This window comes from Sycon ciliatum, chromosome 5 (assembly GCF_964019385.1).
Source record: "Sycon ciliatum chromosome 5, ocSycCili1.1, whole genome shotgun sequence".
Lineage (NCBI taxonomy): Eukaryota > Metazoa > Porifera > Calcarea > Leucosolenida > Sycettidae > Sycon > Sycon ciliatum.
In genome coordinates, this window is record NC_088647.1 from 33801447 (window position 1) to 33827135 (window position 25689).

General features: G+C 47.7%; 2 protein-coding genes across 2 annotated transcripts in view; one reads left to right on the plus strand and one right to left on the minus strand.

Moving 5' to 3' along the window:
* Window positions 1-254: 254 nt before the first annotated feature.
* Window positions 255-11874, plus strand: LOC135818416 (integral membrane protein GPR180-like). Its single transcript, XM_065331787.1, has 10 exons — window positions 255-531; window positions 2567-2704; window positions 3998-4198; window positions 4902-5008; window positions 5331-5404; window positions 6348-6397; window positions 6765-6904; window positions 7636-7827; window positions 10044-10121; window positions 10561-11874. The coding sequence occupies exons 1-10, from the start codon at window positions 384-386 to the stop codon at window positions 10768-10770; spliced, it is 1338 nt and encodes a 445-aa protein (XP_065187859.1). The 5' UTR covers window positions 255-383; the 3' UTR covers window positions 10771-11874.
* Window positions 11875-16173: 4299 nt separating this feature from the next.
* Window positions 16174-25689, minus strand: part of LOC135818418 (uncharacterized) — a 106124-nt gene continuing 96608 nt past the window's right edge. The window contains exons 24-27 of the mRNA XM_065331789.1: window positions 21816-21913; window positions 18258-18304; window positions 17671-18049; window positions 16174-16990 (exon numbers count right to left, since the gene is read on the minus strand). Coding sequence (XP_065187861.1) covers window positions 16704-16990; window positions 17671-18049; window positions 18258-18304; window positions 21816-21913 — 811 coding nt within the window. The 3' untranslated portion in view covers window positions 16174-16703. The remainder of the gene's footprint in view (window positions 16991-17670; window positions 18050-18257; window positions 18305-21815; window positions 21914-25689) is intronic.

Below are 25689 nucleotides of genomic sequence, written 5' to 3' on the forward strand. Positions count from 1 at the left end.
TATAATTGTTACAATATTTTACCGCTCCCTTGAATGCATGCGCGTGCGTAGACCTACACGCGCGTGTATGTACGTGCGTGTGTCCACAGAAATGTGTTATTTTTGTGATTCATTGCCATGTGACAGTTCCGGACTTCGGTGTAGTCAAGGGGCATCCCCGAATCCTTCGTGCACGTGGCGCTGCGTCATACGATGATATGCCGGACGTGCCAAAACGTTTTTGCAGGAAAAGACAAGCAGACACTGATTTTGAATCCTTGTTTTATTTTTGTATCTTCCTTGTTCGATTTTTCATTGTTCCAAAACTTTGGTGACATTTCCCGGTACATGTATGTAGAAATACGGCAATCACTCCGAATAAGTGCTAGTAGAACGGTTCGGGGATGCCTTCACGCGTTGCTTCGATTTTCAGTGCACTGCTGGCCTTCCTGCTAGCTCACACCGTCCAATGCAAGGTTGTCAACGTCGAGCTGGACTCCAGGAAAGCTGCGCAGGGCAAGGGACAATACTTGACGAAGTTTTGCTTTCAAGGTACTGACTGTACTGTACGCTTCATAACATGAAGTGCATGTACGATGCACTGGACTGGAGCACATACTACATAGTCCAGTGAATACAATGTACATGTACATGTACCACTCGAAAATATATTTGCGTGTGAGTATGAAGCTCTCCCATTCCCTTGTTAAAGGGGAAGTTAAGGCAAACATTAAAATTTCACCAGTTGTAGTCTTCGGGGTGCTGAGTCGAATGGTCTTGGTCCGAGAAAGCTGAGACGCTCCCTTCCTACTTGAATCCCAATCGAACTCGCGCACTACCACCGAAACTGGGTGACTGCGCCCTACTAGATGGGGATTTGTATGCAAAATGTCACTAAAAGCGCCATTTCGTTCTTATAAAAGCACGGATGACCGCGATTGGCCCTTATGTTTTACTCTTTTGGACGCTGAGTCGACTGGTTTTGGTCCAAAAAGGCTGCGATGCAGCGTTCCTCCTTTATTCCCAATCGAACATGGTTGAACAAGCGCTCACGTGCTCCTGGGTGCCCAAATCACTTGGTCACCACGCCAGCAGGCGACAACTTTCACACCAAGGTTCAACTCGAGTTCAACTCGAGTGACAGGACTGCACCCAAAAAAGGTCAAACAGGCTAGTAAGTTGTACCCTGCAGGCACGGTGACCAGGTGACTGGCATACGCAGGAGCACGTGACCGCTTGTTCAACCATGTTCGATTGGGAATAAAGGAGGAACGCTGCATCGCAGCCTTTTCGGACCAAAACCAATCGACTCAGCGTCCAAAAGACTACAACATATGGGCCAATCGCGGTCATCCATGCTTTTATAAGAACGAAATGGCGCTTTTAGTGACATTTTGCATACAAATCCCCATCTAGTAGGGCGCAGTCACCCAGTTTCGGTGGAAGTGCGCGAGTTCGATTGGGATTCAAGTAGGAAGGGAGCGTCTCAGCTTCCTCGGACCACGACCATTCGACTCAGCACCCCGAATACTACAACTGGTGAAATTTTAATTTTTGCCTTAATTTCCCCTTTAAAACATTTGCTATAGGACAAGAAGCTATGGGAGTGACATCATCGCGGTGCTTTCTATTGGGTGGTAAACCAGTGCATGTGATGAGACTGATGATGTAGTTGCTGTGAAAGGTTGGGGTGTATGTTCGCTTAGTGGCACCTATCCAGTTTGTCCAAGTCTGGCTTCAATGCCTGGTGTCTAACATTCTGAGCCATGCAAAGCCGTTGTGCCCCCTCAACTTGCACAGCCCTTGACGCCCTGGAAGGGGCACGAATGCAGCTGGACGTGCACATGTACAAATACAGTGATGCAATCAGAACTGGTCCAGGGCACCAGTTTTGCACCATGGGTTGGACTTCACCGAGCTCAACTGTACTACGCAGAGCCACAGCCGGAGGGGGTATACCCAGCCGAAGAAAACACCTGTCAAAGAGTTTCACGAGATGCACATGCAGTCATATTCTCTACATAGGTCCACAAAAACGCGTCATCGCTTGGAACGGTGCCCATGTGACTTCTCCACCCGTTGACGGACATGGAAGAAGATGGCGTCGGCGTGCCCATTAGTTCAATGGAACTGGCATTAATACTCGGATCAGGCGTCGCTTGTAGTCAGCTCTGCACAACACACAACTACACTAAGCACACTTTAACAGTGTACATGTATAAAGCCGTGCAGTTGTGTGTGTGTGTGTGATGCTGATATTTGAACCATTTTTTTCTAGTGGTGTGCATGGGTAGTCGGGTACCCGTGCTACCCGTGAGGACCTCGGGTAGACGGGTAGAGAATAGTACCCGAAAACCCGAAGTCGTAGATTACATCAAGTACAGTGCACGTGTACAAATTCATGTAATACTCCGCATGTCTACCCAATGTGTAAGGGAAGGGGTGCATTGTGGTGTTACCATGGAAACATTACCCGATCGGGTACCCGTGCTACCCGTGGAAAACTATCCGAACCCGATACCCGAAGAAAATGCTACCTGACTCGGCTCTAATTGTTTCCTGTTGCTATCTTTGCAATTTGCCCCAGGTCAAACCGGCGTGGTACGGTACAGCATCAATGAGACGGTGGCTGGCGGTGCCCTGTATCTTTTCTATGACGAGGTATGGCCCAAGTTCCTCTCCTCTCAGAACTGTGCGGAGAGGCTGCAGCTTGCCAATATCAAACGTGAGTTGCTCATGTGCTCGTGTTGCGGCCTACGCGTCTTCCTACCTGACACGATGCTTCTCAGTTCAGGTGTTACTTCTTTGGCACTGAGATACAGTAAAACCGGTCTGAGACGACCGCTCAAGGGACCTTCAAAGTGTGGTCTCTGTTACCAGGTGGTCTCCTTATCCAGGGTTATTTGACTGGAAATAGCATCCCTTGGTCCTGGTTTCAGTGGTCTTCTTGGACAGGTGGTCGCCTTATCCAAGTGGTCGCCTTGACAGGTTTTACTGTGCCGTGAAAGAGATCAAACAGTTCAGTATAGAGTACCCCGAATATAACGAACTTTTCTCTTTGCACTGGAAAGAAAGTTTTTTGTTTAAAATACCATTGGTGCATTGTATCCTTTTCCAGTCATTTGACCTTGGATATAGAGTGCCTCGGATACAAAGTAGGGCTGCAACGGGTAGGGGTTTGGTCGGGTAATGAGTTCGGGTATTTCTATCCGGGTAGCATGGGTACCCTATCGGGTATTTTTTGACATAGTTTGTACAGTGAGTGTCCACTTGCGCTACATAGAAAGTGTACAGTAAGCACGTGGGCGTGCTTTTTACATGCACCGTTGCGAAAACACCGTACTCCAACAATCCAATCGGGTTCTCAGTAGCTAACTTTCATTGAGCAGCACCGTAGTGTACTGTATAACCGGAAAGTCTAATGAGTTACAAAGTCTAATGTTTTATTAACGACCGATTTTTTCGTTATTCGAAGAAACGTTATCGCGAACCCGGTTTGAGATGTCTGTGTAAAGCTGCGCATACAGATGCGTGGCCAGGTAGCCATCGTTAAACTTTCTGCACGTTATCATGCCAAAATTTCAAAAACGTTTAACTTTTTTGGTCGTTAAACTTTCCGGTTTTACAGTACTAAAGCTTCACTTTGCTAGTAATCCAGTACACACCTTTGTTGGACTGGCCATGTTTTCGGTCTGCTATTTCCTTGCATTCTTACTGGTTCCTTGTGTATTGATGCTCATGAGCCATGGCCATGTGGAATCGTTGATGAAAACTAGAACACCAATCAGCAAGTACCAATGGCTGCTGGTTTCCAATGGCAACTGTTTCTAACAACCTCTGCTTGTATGACCACTGTATGTCCAATGTCTCCCTACGACCACTGTTTTCCTACAAGCACTGTTTCCCTACAAGCACAGTTTCCCAATGCCCACTGTTTCCCTACGATCACAGTTTTGTGTGAGCACTGTTTGCCACTGACCACTGCGTTGTGTTTGCTTCTGATCATGTGTTTGAGCAGTGGACCTACACGATGAGGTAGCTGGGGAGCGCACCATGGCACAATGGTTTGAGCCTCACTTCTGGTACGTCATCTACGCCGACTCGAAGACCTGCACGGACGATGGCACATCGGACACGTCGCTGGTGACGGCGGAGCTGGTCTTCCTCAATCCGGACTCGAGAGGACTGGCCCGGAACCACTTCAGCGTTGACACCAGTGGTACGTTGAGTGCAGCGTGCACGTCCTGTCATTTCCTCCTGCTCCTCCTCTGTTGGAAATATCTGCTGTATTTGTGTTACTGTACAGTGGAACTCCAGTATTAAGTTGGGAACGTTTCTTGCATATTGCATGCCGTCGGGTACACAGAGTACTACATTTATTTATGAAGACCTTGCATAGGTTGTACCGTTTTACCTTGAGTGGTAATACTACCCGAAGTACAGTGTTTCATGGCCCTTGCAGGTGCATTGTGGCAACGTTTCGTGAATCTACAGTTGTATGCAATATGCAACTGATGGTTGTTATAAGAAGATTTTATCAAATGTTTTGGAGTATGGCTGTTGTGCCGTGTAATCCTGATGCCATGAGTTTAACAGCTCAGTACAGCCATGTACTTGTCGGTGTGCGTGCGCATCTGTGTGTTTGTGTGTGTGTGTGTGTGTGTGTGTGTGTGTGTGTGTGTGTGTGTGTGTGTGTGTGTGTGTGTGTGCGTGCGTGTGTGTGTGCGCGTGTGCACGCATGTGTGTGCTGTCTGTCTGTCTCTCTGTATATGTGGCTGTGTGTTTGTGTGTGTGTTGTGCATCATAATTATGTGTGTGTGTGTTGTGCAAGTATGTGTGTGCGTGTGCGTGCGTGTGCGTGTGTGCGTGCGTGTGTGCATGCATATCGGAATCATGTCTGTTCACCTACACACTATCATTAGGGTTGCTGACGTTCTATGAGCTGCTGTTCATCGTGAACATTGCCGGTGGCTACTTCTTTCTGCATCGCATGTGGCAGGGTATCAGCAAAGGAGGACCTTTGAACGCGGTAAGCGTGAGGGAAACTACCAGTGACAAAGACGGGTATGCATGCACATCAGTACTATACAATCCCTGTCCTGTCTCTTTTCCTGTTTACATTTACTGCAGCACGACTTGTTTTAGCTCATGTGTTGCCGTTTGATTAGTAACTGTCGTTGGACCGACTGGTCTTAGCTCATTCGATAATCAATGTATTGATCACAAGAGGTACACAAAAGGAAATAAATAGGGCTGTTTTTGTTGTAACTCAGAGTTTCTTGGCAAAAACCAATCATCAGACAACTCAATGTACTGATCATGTTGTGCTGTTCTGCTGTGTTCGCTTGCAGGCTGTGCGCATGGTGTCGGCTGCGGCCGTCCTGCAGATCTGCGCCATTCTCTTCATGACAATGCACCTGTGGAGGTAAGCTCCTTGCAAGCCAAGCATCTGCCTTTTGAGCACATGATCGGTGGTGGTGGTGGTGGTGTAAGTGATCGATGCATGGAGGCGAACCGTTAAAAACCAGCAAAGTTGTGTACTAAGTACTGTATTTTCAGGAGCAGAGCTGGGCTTTTCTTCATAAAAACCCAATTGAACCACAATCACCCCCGCCGCTTCTACCTCGAACATTCATTTTCACACAAAAGCGCCCAGGAATGCGACATTAACATTTGGCTTCCAGGAGTGTGTTGCCTCTTTGATCCCAGAAGTTGTAGCATTGAGTTTTTTTTATAGGGAAGTTGGTTACTCTCCGGTATGTTCTGCTTGCTCAAGTCGTTGTATTATACTTTCTCCTCTGTCAAACTAAACCTCGAACTCCTGCTAACCTTCCTCTCTCAATCTAAGTTACACCGAGGGTGTATACTGTATAGCAGGAAATTTTCGGACGGAATATATTTTCGTACGATTTCGTACACGGCCTCTTTTGTACTAAAATTATTTCCGTACTAAAATTTGTTCGTGTGAAATTATGTACACTATACATGCGTACTGCTTGCGAACACGTGCATTTAGCCTGCAGCACTGTACGAAAATAAAATCCGTACGAAAGGTCGAATTTTGGCTTTGTCCGAAAAATATTTCCGTCCGAAAATTTCCTGCTTTACGGTATTTGGTGTTAGCAGAGAGGCTACATCGAGGGTGTATATTTGGTGTTTGCGGAGAGGCTCTGCTTTACGTGAAACATTGCCATGTTTGGAAAGGAAAATTCCCAGTATACGTTCCATGTGATTGTTGTGTGAACGGCTGAACGTAGACCAGATACGTGAAGCCCAACAATAACTTGATTACTCTAATCTCCATGTTTTGCATTTCCACGTCTCTCTCTCTCTCTCTCCCTCTCTCCTTTTCTTTTGTTCTGCTGCAGGTTTAGTAGCAATGGAGTTGGCTTCACACTACTCAAGAGTTTTGCTGAGTGTAAGGGATGAGGTTTGCTTATGTGCAAGGGTTGTTTTACAGGATTTTCCTTTCCAAGTGGGCACTACAGCCTAGCCACTTCTCGCCAATTTCCTCATCCAGCAGTGCTCAGTTGCTCAGGTCTCTCTAGTTTCTTTGCGAGGTGTTCCGGCCTTGCAATGGAGATTTAGCTAAATCTCCATGTCTTTTTCTCTGCCACCACCCCCCCCCCCCCCTTCTTACCTCATGACGGCTCCTTTTCTGTGTTCCTCTCTCTCTCTCTCTCTCTCTCTCTCTCTCTCTCTCTCTCTCTCTCTCTCTCTCTCTCTCTCTCTCTCTCTCTCTCTCTCTCTCTCTCTCTCTCTCTCTCTCTCTCGCCAATGTTCAGTTTTGGACACGGTATCGCAGTTTGTGATGCTGACCATGCTGATCTCGCTGGCGTTTGGATGGACGTTGGGCCCGCGCGATCGTGACCTCTGGGCCGACAGGAAAGTGACAGGTAGTCTCACGCTGGTGGCTGCACTCATGGTAAGACGCTGCTGCTTTACAATATTGTAGTGTTGTTTATGCATTCCGGCTCTTGTTCAGTAGACGTGCTGCGTGTGTGCGATGACAATACTTGCTCTTATACAGTGGAATGGACTATGTAGTGCTAGTGTGCGATGAGCCGATGACACATTGACACTGCATGCTTGAAAGTACACTATACCTGGGCCAGTGTGTAATCCAGCAAAGTACAGTGTACCTAGTCGCACAAAGTCCGCTGTATACTATGCTATAGATAAACCTCGCTGTTGGTCGCCGAAATGTCACATTAGAGGATAATTTTGGCGACGGCTGTGTTTCATATTGTGTTCCTAGGCGGGATTCACAGAAGCTTTTTTTGCGATGAGAATCTGGGAAATCCCCAAATCGCATCCATCTCGCTCGGCCATCGCGGAAGTTGAGCTTGGCTCAACTTTCGCGATGCGGCGAGCGACTTGGCGCACGATTTTGACCTTTTCTGCAGCAAAGTCATACAGAGGTTCAAGAGTTGCTTGTAGATTTGTAAAAGTTGTTCCAAGTCAAGCGAATACCATGGTGACGTACTCACCTGCATTGACCTTCGCGCCAAATCAGCAAAGCGACGTCGCATCGCTGACTTCTTCTGTGAATGGTGTTTCGCGAGTTTGCACTGCACGCCGCCATCGCAGGAAAATCTTCTGTGAATCCCGCTTTACTCTTGTTGCTGTGTTCTGTTGCTGCTTGCTGCGCCGCAGCTGTGGCTGTTTGCCTGGGAGCAGTCGATGGACGAGCAGCACTACGCGTACCGCTCTCACCTGACGCGGCCCGACATCCTGGCCGTCGTGCTGCGCCTGCTACTGGCCGTCGTCTTCACCATCAACCTGCACAAGACGCTGGCGGCGGAGAAGAGCTCGCTCAAGCGAGAGTTCTACAACCAATTCGCAACGGTAAGGCAGCGCTGCGACGTATCACTGGTGTGGTGTGGCATTACGTTGCTTTGACATGTTCAGTGGACAAACTCTGACACACTGCTGCCATTAGTCGACCACAGCATACAGACACCGATGCGGAAAGCTGTTTTAGCTTTCAAGTTCATTGATGACACTGAAAATGACAAGAACACTTCGCTGCAAGTTTCTCACAAACCCATTGCCGTTGACTTGTCGCCTTGCCTATCATGACACACGTTGAATAGAACTACAATGTGCAAATAATTGTTTCTACATCAATACTCCATCTGCGGACAGCATGCTGTTTCGTTCTTTTTGAACTCATCAGCGCAGCACAGAGGAAATGAGGCCGAACCTGATAGCAATGGAAATAAAAATTTCCAATCAGGCCCGAACGTACCTTGCCAGAGTGCTCAAACTGACAAGTCAGTGAGCTCTGCATAACGCAAACAGCAAAGGCACTGCCCCACGCAAGAGTGCTCAACTGCTACAAGAGCAGGAGCGAAATACTCATTCTACATCAATATAATGCTCTTGGTTTTTTGTTCAATCCCTTTGAGTGACGACAGCCATTGAAGAGAGTCACAAGAAAACATTCTGGTTACCATATTTACCCACATACAAGTGCACGCCCTTATATGCGAAAAACTGCGTTTTTCCATTTTTCATCAGGAAACAAAATGTTCCGGATACAAGTACAAGGGCATGTCTTTCAATACGAGTATTCAAGTCTTCAAAATACACTCTTGGGTCTTGGGTTTTTTTTCTTGCCTTTATATGTGGAGGTGCCCTTCTATTCGAATATACAGTCCATTCATCTGAAACAGTCCCGCTGGCTTTTGAAAGTCTGTTTTGGGCCGACTTGAGGATCAAAAACCCACTTTAAAGGGGAAGTATACCCTAAAATCAAATTTTCACCAGTTGTAGTCTTCTGGGTGCTGAGTCGAATGGTCTTGGTCCGAGGAAGCTGCGACGCTCCCTTCCTACTTGAATCCCAATCGAACTCGCGCACTTCCACCGAAACTGGGTGACTGCGCCCTACTAGATGGGGATTTGTATGCAAAATGTCACTAAAAACGCCATTTTGTTCTTATAAAAGCACGGATGACCGCGATTGGCCCATATGTTGTAGTCTTTTGGACGCTGAGTCGACTGGTTTTGGTCCGAAAAGGCTGTGATGCAGCGTTCCTCCTTTATTCCCAATCGAACATGGTTGAACAAGCGGTCACGTGCTCCTGGGTGCCCAAATCACCTGGTCACCGCACCAGCAGGCGACAACTTTCACACCAAGGTTCAACTCGAGTTCAACTCGAGTGACAGGACTGCACCCAAAAAAGGTCAAACAGGCTAGTAAGTTGTACCCTGCAGGCACGGTGACCAGCTGACTGGTGTACGCAGGAGCACGTGACCGCTTGTTCAACCATGTTCGATTGGGAATAAAGGAGGAACGCTGCATCGCAGCCTTTTCGGACCAAAACCAGTCGACTCAGCGCCCAAAAGACTACAACATATGGGCCAATCGCGGTCATCCGTGCTTTTATAAGAACGAAATGGCGCTTTTAGTGACATTTTGCATACAAATCCCCATCTAGTAGGGCGCAGTCACCCAGTTTCGGTGGAAGTGCGCGAGTTCGATTGGGATTCAAGTAGGAAGGGAGCGTTTCAGCTTCCTCGGATCAAGACCATTCGACTCAGCACCCCGAAGACTACAACTGGTGAAATTTTGATTTTAGGGTATACTTCCCCTTTAAACCTCAAAAATCTGGGTTTGGGATCTGCTTCTCCATACATTTTGCCATGGCATACCTGTCCTAAATTAGTAAGACCTGGCTGAATTTCTATTTCCTTGTTCTTGGACTTTCATGGCCTCAAATTTGGCAAGGAGTAAGTGCATGGATCACACAATGCAGGATGTACTGTTGTTTTCACGATATCTATAACTATGTGCGGGAGACACCAAAAAGTTAGGGTGCCAGTCTCCAATGAATGGACTGTAAGTGCGTGCCCTTTTATGCACGTGTATGCGGTAACCCTTATCGGGCTTATTGGAATGTGTGTGTGTTTTTTTCAATGACAGCACAGCTCATATTATTGATAGCTACATGTATATCGTAGTGTTCCATCTTTCTTTTCCTTTGCATCATATGCGCATATGTCCACGTGTATGCATGCATCCTTTGTGCGGTGTGTTGCTGTGTGTTCATGCTTTGCAGGGCTGTTACATTTGGTTCTTTGCCTATCCGTTGATCATCCTACTTGGATACTTCTTCTCAGAGTGTAGACGTCACTCGGTAGGGACTTTTCTTCAGTTTTCTGCCCGTGACGACGTGAACTGTTGTTGTGTGTATGTTCCTGCCTTATACTGTTACAACTATGGCCACTCACTGCATGTATGTTTGTCTGCAAGTTGTGCTTCTCTGTGTGTACGTGTGTACATCAGACAACTGTCATCAGTTGCGGCATGAAACTCAGAGTTACAACCAACCTGAACGTTCTCTGCTGAGTCTGCTATGTACTAAGCTTTGTCTGTGGCATTGAGCACTCTCTGCAGCTCGGGGATCAAAAGATCTGCGTACATGTGCATGTGTGCGCATATGTGTGTGTGTGTGTGTGTGCATATGTGTGTACGTGCGTACGTCTGTGTGTGCATGCATATGTGTGTTTACATGTGTGCACGTGTGTATGTGTGGTGTGTACGTGCTCTGTGCTCTGTATCTCTTGCCAACACAGCTGATCGTGATCGGTGTAGGTCTTGCACAGACCGTCGCCCTCGTGCTGCTGTGTCGCTTGTTCCTGACACGTTCTCTCTACTGGTCGGTGTCCTCTCTCGGCGGGCCCATGCTGCCGCTACGGGCCGAGTCCTCGTCGCTGCGCTCCGACACCACTTTCCAACAGAAGTCCTACGGCTCGAGCGTCTACCGTGCCAACTCCTACACGTAGCATTGCGGCGTGTGCGTAGGGTACCGTGCTGTCCCTCTGCCTCTGCGTGTGCGTAGGGTACCGTGCTGTCTCTCTGCCTATTTCTCTCTAGGACTCTGCCTTGACTGCCTTAGGGCTTGGTTGGTCTGGTCTGTGTGTACTGATGCAAGTAACTGCTGTGCTCTGGCCAGGAAACGGTGCAGGCGCTGGTGCTCCATTGCCACTTAACCTTCAGCATCGTGTTACTCAACAGATGTTATCAGCAGCAGCAGCTGTATTAAGCACGCCTTGACCTGCCCTCCCGGAGACCGGCGGATAGACATCGCTGTGCAGGCCGGGACTGGTCGGATATTCCCTGCGGCACGTGTTTGTACAGTGTGGGTGGCCGAGTGGAACATGCCATGCAGAATTCCCAGCATCGCAACATGTCTCCGTAGTGTGTCGGCTACGTAGCTACTCTGCACCATAGCAAACTTGTCCACAGTTAGCTGCCACATATATCAGTGTGTCGGCTACGTAGCTACTCTGCACTATAGTAAACTTGTCCACAGTTAGCTGCCACATATATCCAGGAATACATATCACTCAACTAGTCGGCCGGCCGACGACGTAGCATGCCGGCTCATCAGTGTAATGTAGCTCCCGGCTCGGCGACTGCGCCGTAAGTACAGTGGTGTTGAGCAACTCCAGTATTGCTCAGAAGTGTCCAACACACTTTAGGACTACAGTATCAGCCCTCCTACAGGTATGTGCATGGTCTGCAAACGAGTTCCTGACTCGCCCAACGAGCTACTGCTGTCCTTGTTTACGCTGTAGTTGCATCTTCCGTATGCTGTATCCCGTTTGCTCTCTTACAGTGCACACTGGATTCCTTGAATACACTCTGTAACTTACATTGCTGGCATATACTTCAGAAATAGTTGCTCACCGCACACACAGTCAAGGTTGTTTGCACCCATACTAGCTGGATTCTACATTGTGTTTTCAATTTTAATTTAATCATCATAATGCCAGCTCTCCGCGGGTGAATTCTCGACTGTATTTGACGTGAAGTCCTGCAAAAATTGTGAGCGGCATGGCCAATTATTGTCACGGTCTACTTGTGTATTGTGTGATCCAGCCAAACATACAAGAAGACCCTGTGTTTCCATGTGTGCGTGTGCGCGCGTGCGTGCGTGTGGTGAGAGCCGGAGAGAGACAGAGACGCAGTCATATCTGCACAAACTCATCTTGGGGAGAAAGACGGAAATACAGTCATGTGAGTAATAAGGAGAGTTGGGGGGGGGGGGGGACACTGGTTTCGCCATAGGGTGAAAATTAAAGTGTGCATTTGTGTATCTCGTGTAGACCTACAGCATATCCTTTGAAATCCAGTCCAAGGAGTAGCAAGAGTTCATAACTCAAGTCAAGAGTTCATGACCCCAGTCAAGAGTTCATCATAGTTCATGCCCCCAAGTACAGTCGGCCACAAGTGACAAGGCATAACACCAAGAGTTCATAAACTGTTTATGGACTCTTGATAACACGTGGAATTTTACTTATGGATTCTTGTGTCACTGGTGCAACCCTCATCATGTAGCTGTGATAGAAGTAGACTACATGTATGTCGGTCCGTTGCCCACATGTTCGGCTTGACCAAAAAGGGCAAGATATGTCCAAAAACAAGGAGCTCCGGAGTGCTACTACCAAGAGTTCATAACTGGGGGTTATGAACTCTTGCTACTACATATACGTCATTGAATTTGTACTGCTACTGGTACAATCATCTTCATAATTTTGTACTACTCACAAATGCAGCCATATGGCCACGCATACAAAAATTCCTCAGCTTCGACTTCGAACTTCGCCCTTGGGCGCGGTGGTTCATTTGTTGCGGCGGGAAATGAACTCTATGAAACTTCGATGGTCCTCGATCAATCATGAATCTGCAGCATGGATAGCTATCCCGGCTCTGATTATTTTCATGTTTCGCCCTTTCTTCTGGCTGGCCTGATTCTGAAAGGAATCTGGACGATGTTGCTTTCTGAATAATGATACAGGAGAGCCCGTCCCTCTTCCAGTTGATTGCAGATTTTGAGGCTGCCCTCTTCTCCAGAGGCCGAGTTGCTGCAAGTATATTGTAGTTGTGAGCTTCGAGACGTTTGAGGTCAATTCGAAGAATCATGGACACGGCAATCATGGAGAAGGCAATTGCTTTCGGACAATCGGTGATCACGCAGCAGGTGGTCGAGGATGACCTAGAACCAGTCGAGCACGGCCGTTTCTTCTTCATCGTCTACACCGTCTTCTACAAGCTGTGGCGAGCACTGTATTTCTTCACTAGGATTTGCACGACGTTTTTCTGCGTGCTAGCCTCAGTCCTGCTTCTTATCGCTATCCTGAACGGTGTAGTTGGCTTCATCTTCAACTTTTACCAGCCTGAGGCGCTGAACCTGAGTAACTCGTTCCTGGTCAATATGTCTTGCCTGTTGCTGTCGCTGATCGCGCTTGTACCCATCACTAGTCTGATATGGATAGCATTTCACATGATTCCCGAAGTATGGTCAGCGGATGAGATGCCAGGGGCTAGAATAATGATAAAATACATCATGTCGGATCTGAAGGATGCCAGCATGCATTCGTTCGGTCGCAAGGGGTCTCTGTGTTTCCAGTTCCTGAAGCTGCTCACGTTCACAGTGGCACTCATCGTTTCCCTGTCGATCAGTGACGGCACCACGTACGGCATCATCGAAGTGTTTGTGTTAGCCGGCTGCAGCATTGGTGGATTGATCTACGCATTCTGGCTGCCATTGGTGATCATCACCGAGCTTGCCAAGTACCACAAGAAAGACCTGGTCTTCCCGGACGCGCGCGCCTATCGCAGCCTGAAGCAGGTGAACTCCAGCACCAAGGACAGCATGGACGTCACGCAGGGCAGGTCCAGTTGCGGCACGTTCGTGATCGGCTTTGCCATGATCACGCACGGTCTGATCACCATGATCATTCTGCCCATCACCATGCAGGGTATTGGCAGTACGAGCGGGGCCATCGCCGGCGCCTCCATCTGCCTCATCGTCTTCACGTTCTTGTCCTACTGGGTGTTCTTCTCGTCGCACTGCATCTCCGCCGATGTCATTCCCAGTCCCAACGAGGAGCCCGAGGTGGTGCTCACCATTGAAAAGAACCTGAAGCTGCTGAGCTTCGAGCCGCTGCCGCCGCGCAAGCTAGTGCGCAACGTAGCACTGATCCTGGCCACCATTGGTGTTTCCATAGCGATGCTGGTGCTCGCCACCCAGTTCTCACGCTCGCTGTTTGACGACACGTGCAATCCACGCTCCATGCTGGGTATCGGCGGCAGCGAGTTTCCGAACGGCACGCGGACGCCGGACCAGTACAGCTCGGAGATCAAGAGCAGCGTGTGCCACCAGCGCTGGCACACCAGTCAGCTGACGGCACTCGACATGGCCTTCCTGGCGCAGGCGGCGTACGAGGACAACGCCAACAACCGCGGCGGCGCCTGCAGCACGCTGTCGGCGGTGACGTGGCTCAACGACGTCTACAGGTACACACAGGTGAACGGCGTGTCAGGCGCCGACTGGGAAGTACGCTCCGTGTACGGCAAACACACCGTGGTGCATTACTACGAACTGTACAGTAAGAGTCGGCAGGTGACTGTGTTTGTGGTGCGCGGCGAGCTCAGTGATCGCACCGCTGACATCCTGGAGACGTTTGACATGTACGCGCCCGCCGCCTGCTTCCAGTTCTTCTCGTTCTTCGTGCCACTGTCGTTGTCGCTGCCGGCCAGCAAAGTGTCCAACCTTCTCTACTACGTATCGTTCACGGACCGTCTCTTCTCTCGCCCCCTGCCCACATACTACGAGGTGGTCGGCAAAGCAATCCGTCAGGCCATGGACCGCACCAGCACTCATCCGTGGCACGTTGTCGACAAGAACAGTGTCTACGTGGTTGGACACGGCCTCGGCGGTGCAGTGGCCAAAGCGGCTGGGTCCGAGTCCAGCATCAACATCACGTCGGTCTCGTTCAACGGCCCCGGTCTGCTGTTCTCGGCCAGGAGCTTCGGCCTCAGTGCATCCACTGTCGAACAGAATGTGAACAACATTGTCGTGACGGATAATCGTTTTGCTCTGCTGCTGGACAGCCTTGGTGGCAGCACGTTCCGCATTGACTGTCTCAAGGGAAACCTGGCTAGCTGCCATCATATGAAGGCCATCATCTGTAAGCTGCTGTCGCTGTGTGGATTTCCCAACTACAATTTCATGTGTTAGCTGGCGATGGCACATGACTGAATGGCTACCATGCACGTGTGTGCATACATTATACACATACATACACACGCTCAGATGCGAACGTGCTCGTTCAGCGCTGCTTTCCTGAACTAAGTTCTCGCTACGCTGTGCGTACGCGCTGGTATATGCTAGTGAAACCCTGCTGCACGTCGTCTTGCAGGTGAATTATGTACTATGCATGAGATGAGAATACAACCACAGCATCCGGTATGAAACAGTGTGATATACACTATCACACGCCAATCGCCATGCATCAATAGGCTTGCAAAGTGCCCCTCTCTCGCACCGATGTCAATGCCCGTGTCGCGTCCCCTGTCAATGACTAACCCAAATTGCTTTCCTTGTTACTCCGCCGACAACTTTACTTCATGTGTTCTATTTTCCTGAGTAGTCATACCGAACCTTTTACGACTCAATCCCACTGCCATCATCATGATCCAGAGCTGATCGGAACTCTGTTTATCTATAGTTTTGAAAATACTCTCGCCCACATGACGCCTCTGTGTCTATAGTATCATTTCAAAGGTTTTTCCAGTATTAAAGTTATTATAAAACTCTTAGCAAAGTTGGCAAATTACTCAAAAATCTTAGCACAGGTTTTTTTATGTTTACTCAGCTCACTCAACACTCATTTTTAGTTATTACTTACCTAGTATTACTATTAGTTTGCATACTTCAAATTACGTTCATACAGATTTCATGGTAGATAATGTTGTACATTGTAGTGCTATAACAGGATCACAATGTTTCTCCATGCCAATGATTGTGCTGGTGTGTTACATGGCGACACGATGCAGTTCTAATTTCCCTGTTGGCTAACAGCCATCGTGGAGGATGAGAATAATTCCCAGTGTGCAGGAAGTGTCTGTCTGTCAGGACTGAGTAGGAACCAAGAACCGATAGCTTGGCTATGGACTCTTCCTAGTCCCTACAAGGCTACAGAACCCCCGTGTCAGAGTACAGTTAATCTACTGCTGGTAGCAGGCAACTACGCTATCATCGCTATGTACAGTCATGCAAACAACAGGGTATGAAGTGCTTGTAGGACTTGGAATGCACCCCTGAATACTGTAGTCTGCAACAAGCGTGGATGTGTGCATGATGGGGAGGCTGCAGGACATTATTGTAGACAAGTATATTAAATTATTAGTACTTGTACATTCAAGTCCATTTTCCAAAACGAAAATTATAATTATACAGGTACAGCTCGGGAGTACAGTGCTCAAAATATACCAGTCAAAAATGGAATTCGCATCACAAAAAGCGCATATATTCTGTGGTGTAATTCGGGGGTTGGGATACTGTAAATATACAAATTTTCGGCAGCTATTTAATTTCGGCTATATTCGGCACCGACCCAAAACGCCTAAATTAAAACGCCGATGAAATTGTTCACAGCATCTGTCGCACTATACCATGCCCTCTACCCCACGCCGAAAATAAATCGCCGCCGAAATGTCAAAAATCGTGAAGTACCGAAATTTTGCAGCGCCGAAATTTTGTATATTTACAGTATTACAAATTTACAATAGCCTTATATTGACTCGAAGATGAAATTTGATATGAGATAAGATGCCAACGCTTTGCATCAATTATCCAGCAATTTTCCAGCAGGAAGTGTGTACTTTCTACAAAACGTCTGGCCAGGTGTACAGTTGCACTGCAGGATCAGGAGCTGTCAAGCAACGCCTCAAACTCCTTCGCCTTGTCCGGATAGAGACGCCCGATGACGGTCAGGAACTTGGCAAACGAGTCACGGCCGTGCGGCACGATGTACGTCAGAAGCAGTGTGTTGTGTGCAATGGGGCCTTGCTGTTGTACCGCCTGCAAGGTCAAGATCATCTCCTCAGCCAGCAGGCCAGCGAATATCGCCTCGTTGCGCAGAATCTCCGAATCGATGCGCAGAATCCAGCCGCGGTAGCTCCTGTCGTGAAATAGAGGGTGTTTCCAGGGATCTACACAACAGTAAGACAAGTGAGCCACACCCGGTCCCCAGATTAGCACACAGCATGCAAAAGAATTGATCATCTTTGCTACAGCAAACCCACGGCAATTGAATACGTGCATTTAAGTTAATGTCCCCAGCTCCCTCACCCCGTTTTGGTTGAACTTTCTTCCGACCAGTGTCGAAGCTATCTACCCTCACGCAAAGCTCACTGTGTTTCTCCCAGCTAGAAAACTCCGGGGTTGATGCTTTGAGTCAGATAAAAAAAAAATCTGTTGTGCACTGGTCTTCATTGTTATTAGTTCGGCCAGTCACTCTAATCTCTGTTGATAAGACCAGTAACACGGTTGCAACTGATAGCTGTCTGGAGGCAGAGTGTAGCTTGGTTGCCAACGTACCCACCCACACCTACAGTACATTCATAAAAAATATGATGACCTAGCTTTTGGCCATAAACGGGTCAAATTTTGAGTTTTCACACTTTCTTTGAAATCCCCCATGGAAGATTCAAATTTCTCCCCACTGTACCATGTACGATAAAATAATGAAAAATCACCAAATACAGTACAGGAGCTCGCTAGAGCCAGCGCTCATCTTTTTTTTTATGAATGGACTGTAGATGTCAATAACTTCATGACGGATCATACACGGGGAAGTCTGCACATATGTATGGTGTGCTAATGCTCTTACCGTCCCTGTCAGCCGCAGAACGCGCTGCATCGAGCGACTCAGACTGCGCACGAGTGACAGAGCGGACGAGGTCAGGCAGTGCCGGATGCGGCACTGGCTCCGACTGCATGTGGCCGAGGTGCGAGGTCGCCAGACTGTGTTGCGGCTCGGAGCGAGTGCGGTTCAAGCCAGCAGGTATCCGCCGCTGGTCTAGCGGGTCAAGCTGATTGGATGGTACGGAAGAGGAGCAATCGCTCATCAGCTGGTCTACTTCATCCACAGCATCACCATAATCATCGCAATGAGCATCGGATACATGCGACGGCGAGATTGATACAACTGTTGTTGTTGCTTTCTCTGTACTAGATGTGGGCTGCCATGCTTCGTCAGCAGAGTCATTCTGTACACAGAGATCAAGCCGTGGAATTCGGAATACTGAAGTCCGCCACTTTTGAAAACCATTCTGAATGTGCCAACATCAAACACTTCACAGAAACCATGCCAAGACGGAGTGTGACATATCCAAACATTGCCAGAAAAGCCATCAGGTAAACGTTCATGCCAGCAAACAAGGCCCTGATGAAGACATTCCCTCTGGCCATACTAACCCTTTCCTCGTCTTGGAGGCCGTACGTGCCTTCCTTCTGGCAGGTGTCTGAGCACACACGAGGACATGAAAGCAACACATTTATTGCCAGTGGGAGGTTTGGGAGGTGTGTAGAGAGAGGGAGAGAGAGAGAGAGTGAGTGAGTGAGTGAGTGAGTGAGTGAGAGAGAGAGAGAATGGAGAAAGAGAGAGAGTGAGCATGACTTCGCCAACGGTGGCAGTTTGCACGTCAGGAAATTCGACAGTAGTGCAATAACATGTTATCGGAATCGTTGCATGGTTCACATAACCGCAGGGTGACAGTACACATCGCAGTGATACGCGGCCACTCGATGCACATGTAGAAATGTACGTTCGTTTTTTAGCTCTTTAAAAGTTAATAGAGAGGTTCCGGGGTACGATTTTCCGTGCCAAAATCCGTATGGGCGCTACGGATTTTTCCAGGCGTGCTCCATACGATTTTTCGGCACGAGAATCCGTGTGGACTGGCTTTCATACGAACCATGCTTCGTATGGAGATTTTGCGTCATCGGGTGCAGAAAGATTTTTCGCGTACAAATTTGGTACGAGAAACATCGATTTTTCGCGGGAAGTTTTGATCTCGGTACAAATTTTCAAAATAAAAAGGCATAGCGCGGGAATGTGACGTGTTTGCGATCGTAACCTAGGCAATGACGGCAAACACATAAGTTCCGTACCCCGGAACTTTTCACTGCTCGAAAACGACGTATAAAAAATCCGTAGAGCCTCCACGGATTTTGGCACGAAAAATCGTACTCCGGAACCTCCCTAATGATAGCTTGCATGCCCTCCTACCGGTAGGACCCAAGAAATCATGCTGCAAAAGTGCTTTCGGTTGAGAATTTTTTTGAAAATTGTTGAGATGAGGTCCGGCTTTATAAGGCAAAGCAATGGCGCAAAATGCGAGACTATGTCCAGAGCATTGCACAGGTGCAATTAATATTTTATCAATTGCCAAAATAAGCCCATTGTGCATCGCCAAATATGGAAGGTATGAGTAATACATGTGAGTACACTGGGATCAGGAATGCACTAAACACCCCAGACGACCATGCCCAGGTGGCTGCTGTGAGTGCTGTCTGGGGTGTTTATGCTACAAATTACGTCATTGCACAATGGGCTTATGGCCGCACATGCTCCTGTCGGAGCGCTAGAAACTCCGTCCAAAGTAAATTTTGACCACGGCACATCGATCGTGGGGTGAGGACCTAATGTCTTTCTCAGCCTGCCATGGCAATGGAATCTAAAATTCCATACTCCATTGCCATGGTTACCATGGGCTGTTGCCATGGAATATTGAAATATGCCTTGTACGATCACGTTTAAAATGTGTCGACTCCTTGATTAGCCCCTGAGGCCGCGGTCTCACCAAGTTCAGCCGTTTTTGGCTTGCGCTGAAAGTGGCTTGCGACTAGCCAGCTGATGGTCACACCAAAACTGGCTGACGAGGGTTTTCCCAGTTTTTTTTATGTGGAGGATGACCCCTGTGCCCAGTATACGTGATTTGCGCACACACTACGTCCTAATTTTGAATCTCAAAGTGGGCCTCGTCGTGGATGGAAGGAGAAGTAGGGATCTGGAAAATAGATAGAAAGAGAGAGGAGTAGAGAGAGAGAAGAGCGATTTGTCACAGTGGATTGAGAATGGATTCGGAAACGAAGAGCCGCATCGCTATCTGTATTTTATTATGTACAATGGTGATGATCCGAATAATTTCCCCTGAGAATCACCTCACTTTGCCGATGGTGACGAATACCAGGCTTTGTCGCCGGAGGAAGCGGCACTTTTTCGACTTTGTTGATGAAGACGGCCCCGGCTTCATTCGCAGAAAACTTTTTCAGTTCTGCGAAGATCCAGGCTCGTTTGCTCGTATCCTTTTTCATTGTCGTCTGATATCGCGCTTTTGCTTCGTGCCGCAGCTCGAGCAATCGGCGCTCCAGTCCCACGCTCCGACTATCCATGGCTGACAACGAAAACCTTCAAACACTTCACACAACTACGGTACAATACAGAAGAAGAAACTATCTGATTACAACAAACGTCAACTCATGTTCTTCAACTCATCTTGCACTGTTGCACTTCAGCCAAAATTATTCAGCCACTTTCAGCTTTTCAGCGCTTCCAAAAGGGCTGAAAGCTGAAAGTGGCTTGTGCCCCGATTTTCAGCCGTTTCCTTGGAAACCTCAGCCGAAAAAAGCGCTTTTTTTGGCTGAACGGCTGAATCGAGCTCGGTGTGACCGCGGCCTTAGCAACAATTCATGGGTCAAGTTTCAGGTCAATGTTAGCCTTAGAACAGAGGCCGTGCAGCATGTCTGTGTATGATGGTCCTACCAATAGGACCGAGTATAACAGGAAGCATACTAGCTCCACTCGACACTACACATCAAACTCACTCTTTCTGGATTAACCAAGAACTGAGGGGAAACCCTCGTATTGGCCAGCTTCATATTTCAGAATAAAATGTAGGGAGTCTCATTCGACTTCCTGCTGTATCCGAAGTACGGTGTAAGAGGAAGAATACGGATGTGTAGTTGTGTAGTTGGATGGCAAATGAAGTGTGTTCCTAAACGTGGATCGTGCGTAGAGTACTAGCTGTTCATGATACATGAATAATAACGAGAGAGCTTGGAAGCTCAGGACCCTACGCTATGCTTTTTGCCTTGAAGACCTAGACAAAAAAAAGCATAGGGATGTTATAAATTCTTTAAAAAAATCCTTTTTTTAAGACATAACCTGGGATTCGAACCCGCACTATCGCGCGCTCTGCATGCATCCCCCGATACACTTCGCATACATACTAATTCTTCCAAGTTGCTTCACCACCAAGTTGCTTCACATTGTGATCTTGCATTTGAAAGCCCTATATGAATATGCATTGTGGCCAGCCGTCTTTGATGGTACGGTACGGTAGGTGATACGATCGAGGGTAATACGACACCGTCTCCCGTACCGTACCGTACCGTACAATCAAACACAGCTGGCCACATACAGCTGCCCGCAATATTCAAATAGGGCTTTCAAACGCAAGATCATAACGTGAAGCAACTTGGAAGAATGGGTATGAATGCGAAGTGTATGGGGGAATGCATGTAGGGCGATAGTGCGGGTTCGAATCCCAGGATATGCCTGAAAAAAAATAGGAGAATTGAAAAATTTATAACATCCCTATGCTTTTTTTGCCGTCAGATACGGGATAGCGCCAGGCGTGACACAAACAAACAAACAAACACACAAATACCAAATTAAAGCTGTGTGGACCCTGGCTAGCGCCAGACGTTACTGAAGTAACGTCTTCTGCATAGCTACGGGAATAATTAATTTGGGTATCACAATACAGAGCATGCATACATGCGGAAGGAGTGTAGATAATTACGACGAAATGAGAATGGAAAGCCAACGAGAATGGGAGAAACAGTCTCTAAGACCATTCCCGTCACACCGAGGTCTATGCGAGCTATTCGATTAACGATGAGATGGTGCATGGATAGCATAGCGGCTATGATAGCTGCCGCTTACCAACAAAGCTTGCTTGACCTTACCAGTGTCTGTTAGCCTGTAGGTGACCCTGTTCAGAATGTCCAGAATCATCGGTGTGTTGACTTTCATATCTCTGAGATGCTGCTGTAGCTCACCAATGCTAAATGAATACAACACACGCACACATGCACACACACGCATATGTACGCCAGTGCGAGTGCGTGCACACATGCACACACGTGCACCATACTTGGCAACATTGGCATGACCTCCGCCTTGTCACCATGCCGCTATTCACAGTACCCCGCATGCATCTAACAAACAAGGAACTCGATTGCCAGGCCCATCGGAACCAGCCCGGTCGGTCATCTCATCTCATCTCACCACCGGACCAACTACAGTCCGTTTCAAAAAGATTTACAACCCTGGCGATCGCCCGCGGAGTTTGGCGTCTTACCGTATGAGCACTCGAGCGCTGCCTGGAAAAACTCACTGTGAACTCGAAGAAATATTCCGCGCGAAAGGAGGAAAAATGACAACTCACTCACGTTGACACAGTCATGGACGTACGTCTGGTTTACAACAAACGAGTTCTTCCTCGTATCGATAATGGAGTCAGAGAGGACATGTCGAAACGAAAGTGTTGACGAGCGGCATGTGTCCCAATCCGTTTTGTGACCAAAATAGTTTCTTTGAGCTGCGATGCAATTTACTCACCGTGTGACGAAAACGACATCGACACGGACTCATTCCCAAGGCCATGACTTGGCAAAGCTATCCGTGTGACTTCGACGACATTTTGAGAAAAACAGACGCTTGTGAACGCTGATAGAAGACGGCGTTGACTGCTAAATTCAAATAAATTGGCGATCTTGAAATACTAAAAATAAATCTCAAAAAGCTACAGCGCGATGACTTCCATATTCACTCACACCATTGCAGTGTTGTGGGTGTGTTCACATGGCGTGAGCCAGTCAAGTGTCAGTCAGTTCGGCAGGAAGCGCGACCTCCAACAACAAGTCGTTTGGTGCAGCCATCTTCTTTGTCTTGTACCAGCTTGATCACCAAAACAATGAAAAAAAGTTTGACTTGAGGATAGGTTGGGATTTGAACTCACAACTTCATGGTCAGCAGACAGCATTCATAACCACAAGGCCAAAAGGAAAGGATAAATTGTGGGTTTTGATAAAAAATCGATACTGGCTTCCTGGGCAAATTGTAAACCATGGGAAAAGGCCGGAAACCTGGCCGAAATTCTAACTCCTTAACGGTTGGTCCAATTGTTCCGAAACCTTCACAGAACAATTTGCCGTGTCCTAACAAGCCATTCTATGTACAGTAAGTATCGTTTATAAAGTGACCGGATATAATGATATACCGGTTATAGTGATAGAACACGTCAAAATCAAAATCAAATCTGAAAAAATACAGCTAAAATATCACTATATACACTATTATCGGCTATACCGATATATCGCTTATTGTGATGGCCTTCAGGAAGCAAACCATATCAAATGTACAGGAAAATATCGCATATAATGATCAAGAGTGATCTTTCTGCATGCTCTTGTCCGTTTCTGGCTGTGTTGCCTCTCACGATGATGTTGCCAACTCACGTACACAGCCACTCATGTCTATTTCTGGCTCTACGCAACTCGTTGGACACCGAGTAGATCTACGATCTACGTGACCACGGATCCAGCTCAGGCTTTTTTTGGAGAACACGCTGAAGAAGCAGCCATGCCACATGATGTATCGAAGTTCTAGTACATGTACAGTCTGTACTCGTACTGCACTGCCATGCACTGCTCTGTGTCATGCACCGGTACACAGTCCGCGGAGCATGCATGCACTTTCAGCATGCTTTTTCCAGCGTGTACGCATCATTTCATGTGCAGTCATGTGCCATGTGTCGGTCAAACATGCAAATCGGCTATAGTGATGCATCGGATATAGTGATACATTTTCGAAAATCAAAGGGGCACGTTATATCCGATATTTACTGTACTTTGTTGTCCAATTTTCCCTTATCTTCATACTTTTTAAGACCCAAACCTGATTGTAAATCTTTTTGAAACAGACTATAGTTGTTTGAAGAAGGGCTGAGGCTTCCTGCAGCTTCATCTGTGAAAAGAATTCGGGTGGACACACCCATTCCCATAGCGCTGCATATCACATCCGAACCAGTTCCGTTATTTTACAACGTTTCGGCACTTGGCCATCATCAGGTAATAACAATGAATACCGTGGAAGCCACACAAGAGCAGTATATACGCAGAGTGTAGCGCCAAAAAAGATGCGAATTATGTCACCTAGTATGACAGAGAGAGAGAAAAGGCGCAACTAGCACATCACGGAGGAGAAGCAGCAGAAGGTAGCGCGCATTGTGCTCTGTGAATGGCGTTGCACAGAGTGTAGCGCCAAAAAATAAAATGATGCGAGTTATGTCACCTCTATACAGAGGGGGGGGGGGGGGGGAAGAGAGAGAGAAGGTGCAACTGTGCACATCACGGAGAAGAAGAGCGCGCCGTTGTGCTCTACGAAGTGAGGGTACATGCCAAATAATTATGGTGTTAATTCTAGCACAGGATCTAGGAGGGGAGCACGGAGCCCCATGAGTCAATGCACTATGAGGTTAAAACTTCCATGCCAAACTGTTACCACCAGGGACGCGACGAGGCATCAGGAATAGAATGGTTTTGAGTGACCCGCCTCATATTATAATTATTCAGTGATATTGAAGTAGCAGCAGGGGAAGCTGAGAAAATTCACAACAAATCCCATCCGGTGCTTATGTTCACATGGGGCTTGGCATCACGAATCTCAATCGCCTCGCGCAGTTTGCGACGGGCTCGATCAGGCTCTCTTCCTATTACTTCAACTGCAGAGAATGCACTTTGCCCATAGTTAAGCTTACATCCAGGGTGAGTGGTGCGAAAATGTTGGCCCCATGGCTTGTCGAGTTCCTGGCGTCTTGCCTCACCATTATGTTCTTCCAGGCGAGTTTCCAGAAAGCGGCCAGTCTCACCAACATATTGTTCCGGACATTCTTTGCACTTCAGCTGATATACAACATTCTTCTGCATACATACATCCTGTCCCCCGGATATACACGAGATACATGGCCCCTTTGGGCGACCTCTCTTTTTCGGTTGTAGCGGATTTGCAGCCTTGACACATAGAGGAGGAACGAGGGCGGAGCGACACAATGTGCGCCTCAGGCTACCAGTGTGCTCATATACGACTCTAACCGGAATTTTATACTTTCTGATTGCTTTATTCACTGCTTGATGTACTTTATCTGACTTATATGGAAGCTTTAGAAATGCGCAGCATGGGTTGGCATGGCGACGACGCTTTGGCCTTATGGAGGCAGTGCGTGCCTCTTCAATGATTTTCTCTGGGTAATTGTTCAATCTTAATTGCTCATGAACCATCGCTTCACTTTCTGCACGCATTCTGGTATTCGATGAGAGCCTCTGAGCTCTTAGGAATTGTGACGAAGCAACTGCCAATTTGATATGGTGGGGAACTGCCGAAGTATAATCAATGAGTAGACCACTAGCACATGCCTTCTGGTACAGCTTGTATGCCAGCTTGCCTTCCTGGATCATAATTGTGATATCCATATAATTTATGGAGCCACTCACCTCGCTGAGCTCATATGTGAAGTTGATACTTGGGTGTGCAGAGTTGAAAAGCTGCACAAACCGCATCAAGCTCTCTCTGCCGTGGGTCCATAGCAGCAGGATATCGTCGATGTAGCGTTTGTAGAGGAGCGGTACTAACGGAGAATCCTGCAGAAGCCTGGCCTCAACCGTATGCATGAATAGAATCGCAAATGGGGGTGCAAGATTGTTACCCATTGCAACCCCGTCCACTTGGTGATAGATCTGATGGCCGAATCTGAAATAGTTGTGGCTGAGAACAAACAGC

Excerpts from the sequence above, each read along its gene's own strand:
- LOC135818416 (XM_065331787.1), top strand. The coding sequence starts at position 384 with ATGCCTTCACGCGTTGCTTCGATTTTCAGTGCACTGCTGGCCTTCCTG. Across the intron at positions 6,398-6,764 it reads ACTCAAGAGTTTTGCTGAGT|TTTTGGACACGGTATCGCAG; the intron begins GTAAGGGATGAG and ends GCCAATGTTCAG. Across the intron at positions 10,122-10,560 it reads CAGAGTGTAGACGTCACTCG|CTGATCGTGATCGGTGTAGG; the intron begins GTAGGGACTTTT and ends TTGCCAACACAG.